General features: G+C 45.1%; 1 protein-coding gene across 1 annotated transcript in view; it reads right to left on the bottom strand.

Moving 5' to 3' along the window:
• B4GALT5 (beta-1,4-galactosyltransferase 5) overlaps positions 1-4,909 on the bottom strand; it is a 103,062-nt gene extending 98,153 nt beyond the window's left edge. Inside the window, exons 1-2 of the mRNA XM_033411201.2 lie at positions 3,347-4,909; positions 1,349-1,414 (exon numbers count right to left, since the gene is read on the bottom strand). Coding sequence (XP_033267092.1) covers positions 1,349-1,397 — 49 coding nt within the window. The 5' untranslated portion in view covers positions 1,398-1,414; positions 3,347-4,909. The remainder of the gene's footprint in view (positions 1-1,348; positions 1,415-3,346) is intronic.
• Between the last annotated feature and the right edge of the window lie 11,388 nt (positions 4,910-16,297).

Raw genomic sequence — 16,297 nt, 5'->3', positions numbered from 1 at the left:
TTTGCATTTTTGTGTTTTACATCAGTGTTCAAGTCTGTAAATCCTTCAGCTTCTTGCTTTTTGTCACTGAATGCTATATTTTGGAAGTGAAAACACCTCAGGCCATATTAATCTGCCCCTTTCTTTTTAACTGCTGCACAGAAATCCACAGTGTGGGTGTACCATGATTTGTTTAGCCATTCTCTACTGAGAGGTACTTAGATGGCTTTCAATTTACCATTATTAAAAACAGTGCTTCAATAAAAGTTACTGTTCATATCTCCTTGGGCACAAATAGGAACTTTTCTCTCTGGTGAATAGCAATAATTATTATTATTGTAATTATAGTAAAATCACTTACATTTATTGAGCCTTTATTATGTGCAAGGCATAGTACTAAGTCCTTTACATGTATTAACTGATTCAATTCTTATTACAGTCTAATAAGGGAGGTTTTATTATTATCTCCATAGTACAGATATAGCAACTGAGGCACAGAGAAGCTCAGTAATTTGCCCAAAGTCACACAGCCAATGAGTGGCAGAGCTAGAATCTGTACTTGGACAGTTGCCTCTGGGGTTGTGTGTTCAACCTGGAGTTTTCTAAGCTCCTGCCACACTACCATGCAGAGGGTAGAGGGGCTATATCAGTGTACACACAGACATGGGTTCTTCACCTGCAGGGCTGAGCTGCCACCTCAGGGATCTCTTCTCAGGGCTGAGAGCCTGGGTTCCTCTGTCTAGGGTAAGACATGCATCCCTGGAAATGTTGGGGCTCGGTCAAGCTGCCATTTGGGTTTATCTGGGCAGCAATAAACTCCTGCTGAGGCACCCTGCATCTTGTCCCCTCCCCTTATAGGCCCCAGGTATTCCTCCCTGACCGGCAGTGAGCTCAGAGTGGCATAAATAAAGATGACAGCAAGAGAGAGAGAGTGAGAGCGGCAGGCGGACTTACGCAACCCAGTGGAAAGTGATACAGGCCGACTTGCTGATTGGAAACAAATAGAAAATGAGTCGGGCAGAACTTCCTGGAATCCAGGTCTAGGAGCTGCCAAAAATGGGCCTCCTCCCCTAGGAACAATTGAATGTCACTGGGGTAACTGCACACAGCTGGCAAGAGAGGTCTCCTGCCCACAGCCTCACAGAGCAGCCTGTGTGAGCTAGGCCGAGCTCCAGAGGGAAAAAGGGCCTGGCGAGGTGCCCCGTGAGGCCATCTGAGGAGACACTGCAGTCTCTCATGCTGGACCAGCCTCTGCTGTAACCAGGATGATGGGCCACAGGCTGGGGGTTCCCCAGGGTGAGTCTCAGGCACAGCTAACGAGGAGGATTCTAGGCCAGTGGGCAGGCCCAGAACTCAGAAGCTAGGATACCTGTGTTCCAAGACGAGCTTTTCCTGCTGCATAACCCTGGGCGTGGCATAACCTCTCGTTCTTCTCCTTAATAGAAAGGGAATAAAAATGGGATAGTAGATTAAAATGGGATTAGTACAAAGGGGATAAAAACATTATAAGACTCAAATAAGACAGAGGTCCACAAAACTTTTAGGAAAAGTCACTTAGTAAATATCTTAAGCTCTGAGGGCCATACAGTCTCTGCCACAACTGCTCAGCTCTGCCATCAGAGGCCAAAGCATCCACAGACAACAAAAAAACAAATGGGTACGGCTGTGCGCCAACAAAACTTTATTTTTGTACACTGAAATTTGAGTTTCATATAATTTTCATGTGGTACCGAATTTTGATTTTTTTTTTTTTTTTTTTGGCCTCACCTAGTGGCTTGCAGGATCTCAGTTAACCAGTCAGGGATGGAACCTGGGCCAGAGCAGTGAAAGTCTGGAATCCTAACCACTAGGGCACCAGGTAACTCCCAGTTTTTGATTTTTTTAAACCATTAAAAAATGTAAAAAACAAATCTGAGCTCTATGGGCATACAAAAACAGGTGAGGTCCACCCAAAGGACCTGGCTTTGGTGTGCAAGGAGGCCTTTAATTTATATTCAACTATAAATATGTCACTGGAGAAACAAAATATGAATTGCCCATCTAGGAAAACAAACAAACAGGCAGTGGGCTTAGGACAGAGTTTAACATAGTATCTGGCACATATAAGTGCTCCAGAACATTAGCAATTATCATATTGAGAGTAACACATAGAATTTGTAAAAAGTAGCTACAGGTGACTCTGTAAGACTTTAACAGGTAAAATAATAATAGCTAACATTTATTTTTCAAAAAAATTTTTTTGGAGCAGAGAAAGGTTTATTGCAAGGACCATGCAAGGAGTACAGGTGGCTTGCGCTCAAAAGACCTGAACTCCCCGATGGTTTCTCAGGGAACGGTGTTTATAGGCAAAATCTGAGGGGAGGTCTGCAGGGTGTGTGACCTTCCTCTGATTGGTTGGTGGTGAAGTAACAGGGCGGTGTTCCAGGAATCTCAATCACCAGCCTTCTGGTTCCAACCAATCTGGGGTCCAGTGCTTGTGCTCAGCCTGAAGCTACCATCCTCCACCTGGGTGGGGGCTTCAGTTCCTGTAGAACTCAGAGATATGTACCACATTGTTATGTATATCCCTTGAGGAGGAGCCAGGACCCTGCCCCACAGGACAGCTAACATTTATTAAGTCCTTGCTATACGCCAGGCCTTGTCCAAAGCACTTTACTTGTATGTATGTGTTCACTTTTCACAATATTCCTATCCTTAGGCCCATTTTACAGATGGGGAAAGAAGAGAGGTTAAGTAAACAGCAGGGCTAGAACCCTCACCCAGAGAGTCTAGTTCCAGAGCCCACATTTACTTACGCTCAGTGATATTTCTAGGCAGTCTCTGTTTTAACTCATTTAATCTTTCCTGAGAATGCTCTGTGGTGGGGACTATTATTATACCCATTTTATAGAAGAGGAAAGTGAAGCTCATAGCGATCAAGTAAACTAACTAAGAGTGTATGGTTAGTAAACAGCAGAGTTAGGATCTGAACTCAAGAAAGTCTGATTCCAGAGCCTATGACCTTAACCATAACCCTGTAATATATGTAAATATAGCTTTTCCTAGCATAATTTATTATATCATACTTGATCGAATCCCCATTTGGGGACATTTAGGTTGTCTCCAGTTTTCACTCACAACTCTCAGTTGTGAAGCATATCTTCAGTTCTTAAAATAAAACTTTGACATGGGATTTGCAGGTCAAAGAGCATAAACCTGGAGACTTTCCATGCATATAATGTTGGCAGGTGGTGGTACATGGGCGCGTTCTTGTTGCTGAGCAGCAACAGGTGGTGGTTAAAGGCCAGGCTTTGAAGTCATATAGATCAGGGTTCAAATCCCAGATCAGTGATTTACTACGTGGCTAATTTGGGGCAAGTCACTTCACCTGTTTGAGCTTCAGCTTCCTCATCTGTACAGCCTTGCCTTCATTGATCCTCAGCTCACTTCTGGCTGATTACAATCCCTTCTTCAGAGTTACCATTAAAATTGTAATCATTTGATGAATGGGCGTTCCCACTTCTCTTTTTCCCAGGCAGGTTCTCAAAAGAGAAAGGAAAAAGAACCAACAGTCACTGGGAAAGGAGTAGAAGCATGGTCATCAGAATAGAAACTCAATCCTAATCTTAGTCCAACATCTTTAGATCGTAAGTAACAGAACCCACTCAAACTAGCTCAAGTGAAAAGGAGGAGCTTACTGTGTGGAGTATTAGAGAGGAGCATTTCCTTTGTAAGTGACAGAAGAAACCAACTAAAATTGGGTTAAGCAAAAAGAGAAGTCATTTGGCTCACTTAATTTAAAAGACCAGGATGAGTGCCAGCTTCAGGCACAGCTGGATCTAAGGCTTAAATGATGGTCCAGGTACATTCTCTCTACCTCAGCAGTGAGCCTCTCCTCCTGGGAACAATATGGCACCAGTGGCTCCAGCCCTCTCAGCAACCACAGGACCAATAGAGTCTGTCTTCTCACTGTCTTCTCACTCCCAGAATGGAGTCCTCATCGGTTCTAACTGGGTCATGTGTCCATTTATGAACCACTTATCACCCTCAGGGGATAAAATGCTATGACGGGGCCAGCTTAGAGTCAGGTGAAGATGGAATCAGCTTTGCTGAACACCATGGACAGGAAGTAAAAGGGGGGTAGTTCCCCTGGGAAAATCAAGGTGCTATTTCTGGAAGAAGGGGGAATATCAAGACCTGAAAAGCTAAGACAATAGGTGTCCACTACGTCACCCAGCTATCCTTATGTTAGAACCACTGTTATCATATCAAACACAAGGGCAGGAAGAGCAGTAGCTTCAGACATTTCTGGAAATAGCATCTGAAAAACCACCAGGAATTGTGGGAGCAATATTCTGCATCCCTTTATCACCCTGCCCACAGATTCCTTGACCTCTGTTTCCCTTTTCCCCCTCTCTCTCTCCTCCTCTTCCCCAAGCCCATGACCAAACATGGCTGCCTCACAGCAACTGAGTGCACGACCCCTTCCTTTAAACAACTACCCACAAAAGTCACTAGGTCATAACCCCAGATTCACAGGAGAAAGGATCTGATTGGCTCATGTAATCAGGCACCCATCTTTATCCAGTCAACTCTGGCTGGAGGACAGGGTCGTGTAGTTGTAAGCATGGCTTCCTGGGGTGCCCACACCTGTTTCAAAGAGAGAGGTCACCAATGGACTGGGCAGGTACCACATGATGTGTCCATGATGCTCTGTATCCCGATGAGGTGATGTACAAAGAGATTGAAGCCAAGTTGCAGAAGCAGTGTGGAAACCAAGACTGTGTTTCCTTAGGACAGGACAAATTCTTGCCTCTGGGGAATGGATGAAGCTGCCTGGATGGACAAGTGGACCCAGCTGTTGCGGTGGAGCTCCACAGGGTCCCCAGAGGAGCATCCAATCAGAACAGGGCCAAGAGAGCCTGATCACACCAGGAAGTCACAAGAACACCTGCAGGAAATAATAATCATGGCAACAATACAAAACAGTGCTACTAGTAATCCTTCTTCGGCACCACTACCAGGCATCACTCTAGGTACTTTAAATGCCTAACTATTTTTTTTAAGATTTTTTTGATGTGGACCATTTTTAAAGTCTTTATTGAATTTGTTACAATATTGCTTCTATTTTATGTTTTGGTTTTTTGGCCACAAGGCATGTGGGATCTTAGCTCCCTGACCAGGGATCGAGCCCGCACCCCCTGCATTAGAAGGCGAAGTCTTACCCACTGAACCAGTAGGGAAGTCCCATGCAAAATGTTGTTAATCCTCACAGTGATACAATGAGGTAGGTACCTATTTTCCCCATTTACCGAACATTTGTTGACTGAATTAGCATTAACAGATCATTTGCCTCATTTATTCGTTTAGTCATTTACTCACTCTCTGAACAAATATTTAATGAATGCTGACTATATGCCAAATACGTGTGTCCTGAGTGTTGGGACCACAGTGGAGGGCAAAAATGATCCTGCCCTCAAGAAGGTTATGGTCAAATGTTGGAGGATCTGAAGGACAAATAGCCATTAATTAGGCAAAGAGGAAAGGGAAAAGAGTTGTAGGCAGAGGGGACAGCATGTGCTAAGGCCCTGTAGGGGAAGGGAGTAGGTGAGGCAGGAGAGATGTAGGTGGACTAATGGTGACCCAGGTAGGCGGAGAACCATGCAATTTATAATACATCTGCTGACTCAGTGAACCCTTACAACAATCCTATGAGGTAGCTACTATTTTCAGTGTCATTTTGCAGATGAGGAAACTGAGGCACAGAGAAGATAAGTAACTTGCCCAAGGACACACAGCTCCACCAGCAGTGGTAGAACTGATGTTAGACCTCTCCAACCAGAATCCCAAGCAGCTCTAATCCTTAAGTAAAGGAAGGCAGGAGAAATTCATCCATTTGGGGAAGGTGTGTAGTCTGGGGGCCTTCCAGGATTATTTTCACTTGCATCTGTAGCCACAGGCTTTGTGGTTTCCATAAAAGAGGGGAGAAGAGAGCACAAAGCCTTTCCTGGTCACAGACAGGAATCCTCTCAGGCAGTCAGTTACTGATGTTCAACCGCAGGAGGTGCCAGAGTGAGACATACGAAGGAGCCAGCCCTGGGAGAGGCAGGTGAGAAGACCAGCGTGTGTCCTGAAGCAACTCACTTCCGTTTCCATTAAGAGTGAGTCTGGACTTCCCTGGCGGTCCAGTGGTTAAGACTCCGTGCTTCCACTGCAGGGGACGCAGGTTCGATCCCCGGCAGTGGAACTAAGATCCCACATGCCACGAGGCATGGCCAAAAAAACAGAGTAAGCCTGTCAGCATAGAAAGAGCTTGGACTCCAGGGACAGGCCAAGCTCATTTCAAATGGCAGCTCTGTCACCCACTTGCTGTGAGACCTCAGGCAAGTTACATCTGAGCCTCCATTACCTTGTTCAAGCAGGAGAAGTAAGTCTCTCAGCTCTCTCCCGTGTCCATCCTGCTGCCCCCAGCTTCCCCATCCCCAGAATGCATGCACTGTTCCTAGGTTCATATAACACCTTCCAGGTAAATTTGAGAGAGAGAAAGAAATAGATTGATGTATATATATTTAGATGTATATATGTATACCTATACCTAATATACATATACACACGCATATATATGCATATATTGTATCTGCTGGGATACTTTTGGCTGCAAGTACAAAATAATAACCTACAAATGTATGATTTACTTATCAAGAAGTCTGGAGATAATAAAGGCCTGTCACATGTGTGCAACTGTTACTTATTGATGTCTAATAGAAATTTCAAACATTATACGGTCAGAATTGAACTTTTGATTTCTGACCCTCTAAAACCTACTTCTCCCTTACTGAACATCTGGTTGCTCAAGCTAAGAAGCTCATTAGAATCACTCTCAACTTTTGCCTTTCATTCACTTTTTACATCCAATCCATCACTCAGTCCTGTCTGGCTTTCCTATAAATCTAGTGGTAGCTCTACCATGAAGAGAATGAAGGAAAAGTTCAGGGTCCCTCAGCCGCACAGCCCTTTCAATGTGTCCACAGGGTCCTGTCGTTCTGTAACATCTGCAAAGTAAGGAATTTTAACTGTAATCATCAAGACCGTTGTCTCTCCACCTCCTCCCATTTCCTGCCCTGGCATCAGGTGGCACTGGGGAAGCACAGGCACTGGGGGGGACCAGCTAAAGGGAAGCTGAACTGGGGATACGTTCAGTCTGGGTTCAGTGGATGTGATCACGGAACTCACAAGCTCTTCCATGCATAGTGAAAATACTGCCTGCTGTCCTGGCATAGGAGTGGCTTCCAGAATATTCTGGCTGCCCACACTCTGACTCACCCAGTATCAAGACTCAAAGGTGCAGGGCCAGAGGTCATACTGCCAAGGCCTAAGCAGTAAGAAGGAAAGAACCTGGACCCTTGATGATATCATTGGTCCCTTAAATGAACCAACTTTAAAACGTTTCTACATCCAGACGTCTTATAAGTAAATCATATGTTTGTAGGTTGGGTGTTTTGCAGCCCAAAGCATCTCAATAGATAAAACAATATATGCTTGTGTATGTCTCAAGTTTACCTGGAAGGAGATACGTAAAAGTGGTGGCAGTGAATGGCTCTGGGGAAGGGGGCAGGAGGCAGTAGGAAGAGGATGAGAGGAAGACTTACTTTTTCTGGATATTTTCATTCTGCTTAAATTTTGTTTATCTCAGGTCAGCTTTTTACCATTTCAAAAACTAGAAAATAAAACTTCAAAAGCCAGTGGAACAATTGAGTTTTACATTTCTTTTAAAGGCATGAAATAAATAAATTTAATCTGGCAAGCCTGGTCCTTACCGATATAATCTGAGAGAGGCTGGTAGGACAGCCAAAACAGAAATGTTGACAAATTCAGTTGTTAAGGGGTTGGAAGGTGATCTGGGACTCAGCACTGCAGAGCTCGAGGGACGCTCGGAATTTCTCCTGCCTGCTTTCCTGCCACTGAGCAGTTCAACCAGCCCCGCCTAGTGTTTCAGAGGATTTCCAGGAGGCTGGAATGAGCTGTACCTCCTTGAAGTTCTTTTTGAATGTATACTTCAGATGCATTAGTCTGCCTCCTCTCCTTCAAAGACTGGACAAAACCCTCATCTGTTTTACAAGTCAGGAAGTAGGATTTTTTTTCAAGGTCACACACAGTCAATTGGTGACAGGGTGGGAGTTGCCGAGGATTCCTTGCTTGCCCATGTTCACTTGCTTTGGCCCCTTGATGATCCTGGTCAGCCCAGGTTCCTTATCTGCTCCGAGGGGACTCCCTCAGTGTTCTCAGTGTTAGCACTGGGAAATCTCCTGTGAAAAAGTGACCTTGACGTCTATAAGTTTGGGGATTGCCACTTTCTGTAGGCCCCTCCTGGAGATTTATAGAGCATGTTAGCAGATTAAAGCCTCTGGAAAGTCTTGCAGTAAAGGAAACTATAAAAAAAAAAATTTCCCCCAAACAGAAGTTCTGGAGTCAGTCTGTCTGTGTTCAAATCTCACTGTTTCACCTACTAGCCAGGAGGGTTGGGCAATGCACATAATGACCCTGACCCTCAGCTTCCTCGTCTGTATAATGAGGATATTGGGACTTCCCTGGTGGTCCAGCGGTTAGGACTCCACGCTTCCACTGCAGGGGGCACGGGTTCGATCCCTGGTCAGGGAACTAAGATCCTGTAAGCCATGCTGCGCACACCACCCCCCAAAAAAATAAATAAATAAAAATAAAATAAAATAAAACGAGGATATTACTAGTACCCACCTCACAGAGTTGTCACGAGGATTGAAAGCACAAGTCTACAATCCATTATCAGAAATCAGTGTTTCAAAATTTAGAAATTTTTACATTTCAGAAAAGTAATCAAACTCATTGATATGAAACACATGAAAACTCACACTAAGTGGGTTCAACAAGCCTACACATAACCTCAGATCATCAGGGTTTGTTCCCAGATGAGCTTTGGCACCAGACTTTTGGGAAACTGTTGGTTTTCATAACTTAAAAAAATTCAGAATTGTGGATAAAAGAATGAGGACTTGTAATGAAAATAATAGCTAATATTTATTGAGCATTTTTTGAGCCAGGTCATGTTCCAAGCACTTCACATGGATTAACTTCGTTGAATACACAGAACAACCCCATGTGGTTGATATTATCATATATCCCCATTAGGCAGATGAGCACACTGAGGCACAGAGTGGCTAAGCAACTCACTCAAGCAGCAGAGTTGGGATTAAATGAAGTGATGAATATGAATTGTTTATCACGGCGCCTGGCACATAATCCTTACTCCATAAATGTTAGCTGTTATTATCTTGTTAATATCATCCTCATCAATGGTGCAAGAATTACAACTGACTTTTGTCTTCTTTGTGCATATGTGCAATTTCTAATTTTACTATAATGAAAATAGCCTATGTGTGGGAAAAAATGTTTCTCTGAAAATGAAACTCAATTTCTGAATTGAGCCTAATCTCTCAATTGTTCTCACTTCTTCTGTAAAGGCTGACGCTGATCTGGGCAGAAATAGATTTGTCACCTCAAAGTTGACTTCCTTGGACACAGCCAGGCCAGATGCTGGGCGCCCTACAACAGTCCTGGAGGGGCACCGCTTCAAGAAAGAACTTGCTATTCTCCTGTGAAGAGTGCAGTTAGCTGACAGCCTCCAGCTGCAGCATCTTTGGGATCTGTCTAAACTTCAAGCCAAGGTCAGCCTCTTCCTGAGTAGCCCCCAGGCAATGACTGAGTATAGTGGGGAACTTGGGCCAGCCATTTCCGCCCAACATGGGGCTCCTCTAACCAACGGCCTTTGCTCTGGAGCTCCCCACATTGTTGATGAAGACTTTGTCAGATCTGTATTGAAGTCTGAAGCTCCCTTGATCAATTCTGCTTTCTCCCATGTTTTATCTTTCATAAGTATAACACTCCTCCCACCCACTATAAACCTCTTGCATTCCTAACTCCACTTTAGCATCTGCTTCACAGAGCACCCGAACGGACACACCACGCTTTGCTACCCCACAGGCATTCCCATTCCACTTCTACATCTTCCCTCACCAAAGAACCTTGATTTGGGGCTCAGCTAAGAGGCAGAAATCCCTTGATCTCTGAAAGATAGGTTGTTCTCCAACCCCAGCTGATAAATCATGATTCATCTTAAGTAAGAGCAGTAATCCTATTCCCCTTCAGCAATGATTGGTCCAGGATGGGCACATGATCCAGCTCTTCACCCCAATGGAAGGTCAGGGGAAATCTGGGGATTAACTTCATTAATAACATAGAACTTCAGGAGGTGAGAGCCTTTTGCCCCTGCCCCTTCCTTCCTGCTTTGATCAGTGTCTTGTGATCACATGATGTGGGGCACTGGAAGCAGCTGTCATGGGTGATGTGTCTGAGAACTAAAGCCAACTGCTGGAGATGACAGAGAAGAAAGATGAGAAGAGCCTGGGTCCCTGAGAACACCATCAAGCCACTGCAACATCTTTGGAGCTGCCAACCTCCAGACATTTTGTTATAAAAGGTAACAACATTTTTTCTTTGCTTAAGCCACTATGAGTCAGGCATGCTGTCACTTACAGTTGAAAATATCATAACCAATGCAGTCACCTTCCCAATGCCCTATTGCAGCGGTCCTCAACATTTCTAGTGTCAGGGACCGGTTTGGTGGAAGACAATTGTTCCACGGACCAGGGAGGGGCGGGGTGGGGAGATGGTTTCGGGATGATTCAAGCTCATTACATTTAATGTGCACTTACATTTAAATGCACATTACATTTATCGTGCATTTCTATTATTATTACATTGTAATATACAGTAAATAATTATACAACTCACCATTATGCAGAATCAGTGGGAGCCCTGAGCTTGTTTTCCTTGCCACTCACTGACAGGTTTTTTTTTTTTTTTTTTAATTTTATTTATTTATTTTTGGCTGTGTTGGGTCTTCGTTGCTGCGCGTGGGCTTTCTCTAGTTGTGGCGAGCAGGGGCTACTGTTTGTTGCGGTGCGCGGGCTTCTCATTGCGGTGGCTTCTCTCGTTGTGGAGCACGGGCTCTAGGCACACGGGCTTTAGTAGTTGTGGCTCACAGGCTCAGTAGTTGGCTCACGGACTCTAGAGCACAGGCTCAGTAGTTGTGGCGCACGGGCTTAGTTGCTCCGCGGCATGTGGGATCTTCCCAGACCAGGGACTGAACCCGTGTCCCCTGCATTAGCAGGCAGATTCTCAACCGCTGCACCACCAGGGAAGTCCCGCTGATAGGGTTTAGATGAGTCTGCAAGCAGTTGATTTATTATGGTCTCGGTGCAGTCAAACCTCTCTGCTAATGATAATCTGTATTTGCATCCACTCCCCAGCACTAGCATCACCACCTCAGCTCCACCTCAGATCATCAGGCATTAGATTCTCATAAAGAGCACGTAACCTAGATCCCTTGCACGGCATGGGCAGTTCACAGTAGGGTTCGTGCTCCTATGAGAATCTAATGCCGCCACTGATCTGACTGGAGGCAGAGCTCAGGCGGTAATGCGAGCGATGGGGAGCAGCTGTAAATACAGATGAAGCTTCACTCGCCTGCCGCTCACCTCCTGCTGTGCGGCCCTGTTCCTAACAGGCCACCAACCGGTACTGGTCTACGGCCTGCTGGTTGGGGACCCCTGCCCTATTGCCCAAATTGCAAGGAAGGAAACCAAACCTAGCAAACCCTTGAAGGTACAGAGCTCAGAGTTCCAGCTGAGGTATTTGGACTTTTCCTGGAACGATGTTTAGAAAATCCACCCGTCTCCAAATTGCCAACGCCTAAATATGACACTTACTTCTCTCTTGCTTCAAATCCTCCCATGACTCACCATTGCTCTTAGGAGTTCAAAATTCTCATTGTAAGGACCTGCAATCTGGCCCCTGCTGTCCTCCTGGCATCACCCCTGACCCTCCTCACTTCATATTTAGGCCCCAGCCAGACTAAGTTACTTTTAGTTCTTTAATATCCTTTCTTGGCTCTAGCCTTTTGCATGTGCTAATTCTTCTACTTTCCCCCATTTCATCTGGCCCTCTCTTTATTCTTCATGTCGCAGCTCAAATGCTGTCTCTTCCAGGAAGACTTCCTTGATTTCTAGACAGGATTCAGTAAACCCTTAGGGTACCATTGCACCTTATGCTTTCCTCTGTTAAAACACTTATCAAACTAGATTGTAATTGTCTGTTTTCATGACTGGTGGACTTGTTCTTGCTCTCCACTATGCCACTTCCAGCTCTTTTTCCTAACTGCTGGCCCTGCTGACCAAAAGCTGCCTTAGCCTCTCAATTTGATTGATGACTGTTATTTGATCCGCTGAGTTCTCTTCCAAGCCTTCACTTCCCCACTCCTCCCACAATTGTAGGGGACCTACTTCCTATAATAAATCCCTTATCCTATGGGATAGTCACTGACAGTGACTCTGCTCTGCTCTGCTGATTGATACACAGTCCAGGGCAGACACCATCTTCTGGCTTTTGGGTGGAGACATGATCCAGGCCCCCGTCCAGATAATTCTACTTTCCCATCCACAGTGATTGGTTCAGGCATGGGCACCTGACCCAGTCCTCGCCAATGACAGCCCGCCCCAGGATTTATGCTAGAACAACGGGAAAGCAGAAGCAACGTTTCCACTACTGCTACTGAGCTGGTTGTTTGCAAGCCTGGAGCTGCTGGTGATCAGCTCCCCACAATGAGGAGAGGGCCTGCCAGAGAATGAAGTCAACAGAAAAGAAAGCAGGATGAAGAAAGGGAGAGGCACAGATGCCATGTGACATCACTTGATCACCTGTACCCACCTTTATCTGAAGCTAAACCTTCCTCTGGGCTTCTTCTGTTTGTAGTTCAAGCCAGTATGAGTTAAGTTTCTGTACCTTCCAGTTGAAAGAGTCCTGGTCAATATGGGTGAACAATAACTATCTATTGAGTGAATGAATCCCAAATTGTCAGTGGCTATATACTTCTCTTATCAATTCCTTTTATTCATTTTTTTCCTTTTAGAAGAAAAGAAGGAAAGAATTTACAGGGTTGGTGTCATATGAAAAATGATAGTAGAATCCTAGGAGGGGGTTCTAATCAACCCTTTTTTATTACATTTAGGGGAACTGAGGCTCAAAGAGGAGGTATAACTTGCTTAGGATCATATGGCCAGATTTTATTAGAATCAAAATTAAAGGCCAGGTTGAGAATGCATAATCTGAGTCTGACCATGAGGAAGTATTGGACAAATCCAAAATGAGAAACATTGTTTTAAAAAAAAAAAGACCAAAGTATTACTGAAAAATGTCAATGTCACAAAAGACAAAGGCTGTGAAGTGTTCCAGATTAAAGGAGACTAAATAGACATGACAACTAAATGCAATATGTCACCCTAAACTGGACCCTCCCTATACTGGAAGAGAAAAAAAACTTAAGGACATTATTGGATCAATTAATTAACAAAATTGGAACACAAATTAAAACGTTATCAATGTTAAAGGTACTGAGGTTGATAACTGCACTGGGTTTATGTAAGGTAATATTCCTATTCTTAGGAAATACTTAGTGGTGAGGGGCCATGATATATGTGACTTACAATCAAAAGGTTCAAAAAATTATGTAAACACAGAGACAGAAAGAGAGAGAACACAAATGATAAAGAAATTATAGAAATATTAACAATAAGTGCATTGGGGTAAAGGGTATCTAGATATACTTTGTTCTATTTTTATTCAACTAACTTTCCTGTAGGTTTGATATTATTAACAAATTCAAAAATTAGAAACAAAAATTAAAATGTTAGAGACCAGACTCCCAGGCCAGCCCACTCTTACTCTCTGTGTTGTGAATGCTTGTAAAGAGCTTCAGGCAACTTTGAGACTTACAAGGAAGGTACAATACTCAGTCCATGGTGGGAGAGTCCCGATGAATTAGTAATTTTTTTTTAAAAAAAAATTTATTTATTCATTTACTTCTGGCTGCATTGGGTCTTTGTTGCTGCGCGCGGGCTTTCTCTAGTTGCAGCGAGCGGGGGCTACTCTTCATTGTGGTATGCAGGCTTCTCATTGCGGTGGCTTCTCTTGTTGTGGAGCACGGGCTCTAGGCCCGTGGGCTTCAGTAGTTGTGGCACGTGGGCTCAGTAGTTGTGGCTCACAGGCTGTAGAGCGCAGGCTCAGTAGTTGTGGCGCGTGGGCTTTGTTGCTCTGCAGCATGTGGGATCTTCCTGGACCAGGGCTTTAACCCGTGTCCCCTGCATTGGCAGGTAGATTCTTAACCACTGAGCCACGAGGGAAGCCTGAATTATTAATGTTTATCACGTGCAAGAGCTTCATAATAGAACATTCAGAGAGCAAAGTAGGAGAGGCCTGACCAGCTTTAGAACCAAATAGTCTCTGAGGAGTGGCCACCTCCTTGCCTTAAAATTTATAGGCTGAAGGTAGATCCATTGGGGTGCTTTGGGCTGAAGATAACTGTATACTCAGTTAAGAGGGCCTTAAATGATGAGGACATTTTTAATCTCAGGTAACAATAAACCAGCAGGTGGAATGTTTCAGGGTTGGATAGTTCAGCATCTCAGTATTAGAGCAGTGAGTCAGCTTCTGGAGGATTCCCTTGGTCTGGAGGAATTCCTCATGGTCTCAGAATGACTGCTACAGCTCCAAATGTCACAACAACACCCAAAGGCTATAACAAGACACCTGTGAAAGAAAAGGGGTTGGGGGACAAAACTTCTCTTTCTTTTAACAAGAAGGAAAATCCTTCCCAGAAGCCCTCAGCAGACTTTCCCTGCTGCCTCATTGGCCAGGACTGGGTCCCAAGCTTACCCCGGGACTAAGACAAAGGGAGACAGGATTGCTATGGCTGGCTTAGACCAATCAGAATTCATTCTCTGGACCTGGCATGTTGCTCTTCAACAACAAAATTAGGTTCTGTTGGCAAGGAAGAAGGGGAATAAAGCAATCCACAAAGTCTGCTTCGTGGTTTTGATGGTCTCCTAAGTCAGTGCCTTAGTTCTCCTTTCGTGATCTGGACAAAAGGGCAGCTTGGACCCTTCTTGGCACAACAGTGCCAAGAAGTCCAGAGCCCCTGAGCACATAGGGGAGATATATGGCCTAGAACAGGAATTCTACACAGAAAACAATTCCCCTCGCCTGTCCAGCATTCATCCCCCTATCGTTTGCTCACAGCACCCAGTATTTCTTTGGGGAACTTCCCCTCCCCCATGTCTAGTCCCTGAGGTTCAGGTGAGACTGTCCCTACCCCAAGAGACAAGTGACCAGTCCTGGACAATCAAAGCATTGCCTCCCTTGAGTGACAGTGATTGGTTCTGAGATAGGCCATGACCTAAATTAGTCCAATCAGAGTGAATGTTGGAACTTCAGCAGAGTTTGTGCATGTCACTTTTGTTCACATCCCATTGGCCAGGACATAGTCACACAGACATTCCTATCTGCAAGGGGTTCTGGGAAATGCAGTCTTTGGCCACCCAGCTAAAATTCAGGGATTTTGCTACTAAAAGAAAGAGAAAGTCCAAACGTCCTGTCCTGGCAAGGCTTTGTCTTTGTTTTCCGGAAGGAAAGCCTTCCCAGTGGACTTCAGCTTACTTCTGGTTGGCCTGAACTGTGTCTCATGGTCTCCGCTGGCCAGAAGGTGGCTAGGAAAATGAAATATTTAGCTTCCTGGCTTCTCTAGTAGAGGAAGGCAAGAGGGAGGAGGACTGGGAATGGGCAGCTTGAACAGGGTGCCCAACTGTCCCAGTTTGCCTAGGACTGAGGGGGTTCTGGCGACACAGTGTTAAAACCCACTTCAGGAACTGCAGCCACCCCTATGTGACTTGAGACCTTAACCCAGTTCGAGAGGTGTATCCTCTGCACCGCCTCCTCCCCCTGACAACCTTCTCTTTCCCTTCATTGCTTCCTCTCTGGCTAAAAGGTGGCTAGGCCTCTGCCCTGCCCTGCATCTGCTTACACTAAGTCCTAACTATTGGACCTCCCTGGTCCTCAACTGTGTCCTGTGTCCTGGGAACCCCAGTGGTGCCCATCCTCCTCCCAAGTTCCCCGTGTCCCCGCCATCTTGTTTCCCTATCATCTCAGCCCCTGAGAGTCCAGGGCTTGCAGAGCTCGACAGGAGAGACGCTCTTGCTGGTCTCACTGAAACAAAGTCAGGACTTGAACTCCCAGCCCAGGGCTCTTCCTTCTGTACCCTCAAAATCCTTAGTGCCTGTCATTCAACTGACCAGACATTTCTCCAGAGCTGAGATGAACTCTCTCTAAGATGTCCTTGTGGTCAGCAGAGGGCAGAGGACATGGCATGAAAAAGAAACACTCAAGAAGCACTCTGTGAAATACCCCCTAGGGT

The sequence above is a fragment of the Orcinus orca genome, chromosome 16 (assembly GCF_937001465.1).
Source record: "Orcinus orca chromosome 16, mOrcOrc1.1, whole genome shotgun sequence".
Lineage (NCBI taxonomy): Eukaryota > Metazoa > Chordata > Mammalia > Artiodactyla > Delphinidae > Orcinus > Orcinus orca.
This window is presented reverse-complemented; position numbering and strand designations above follow the sequence as displayed.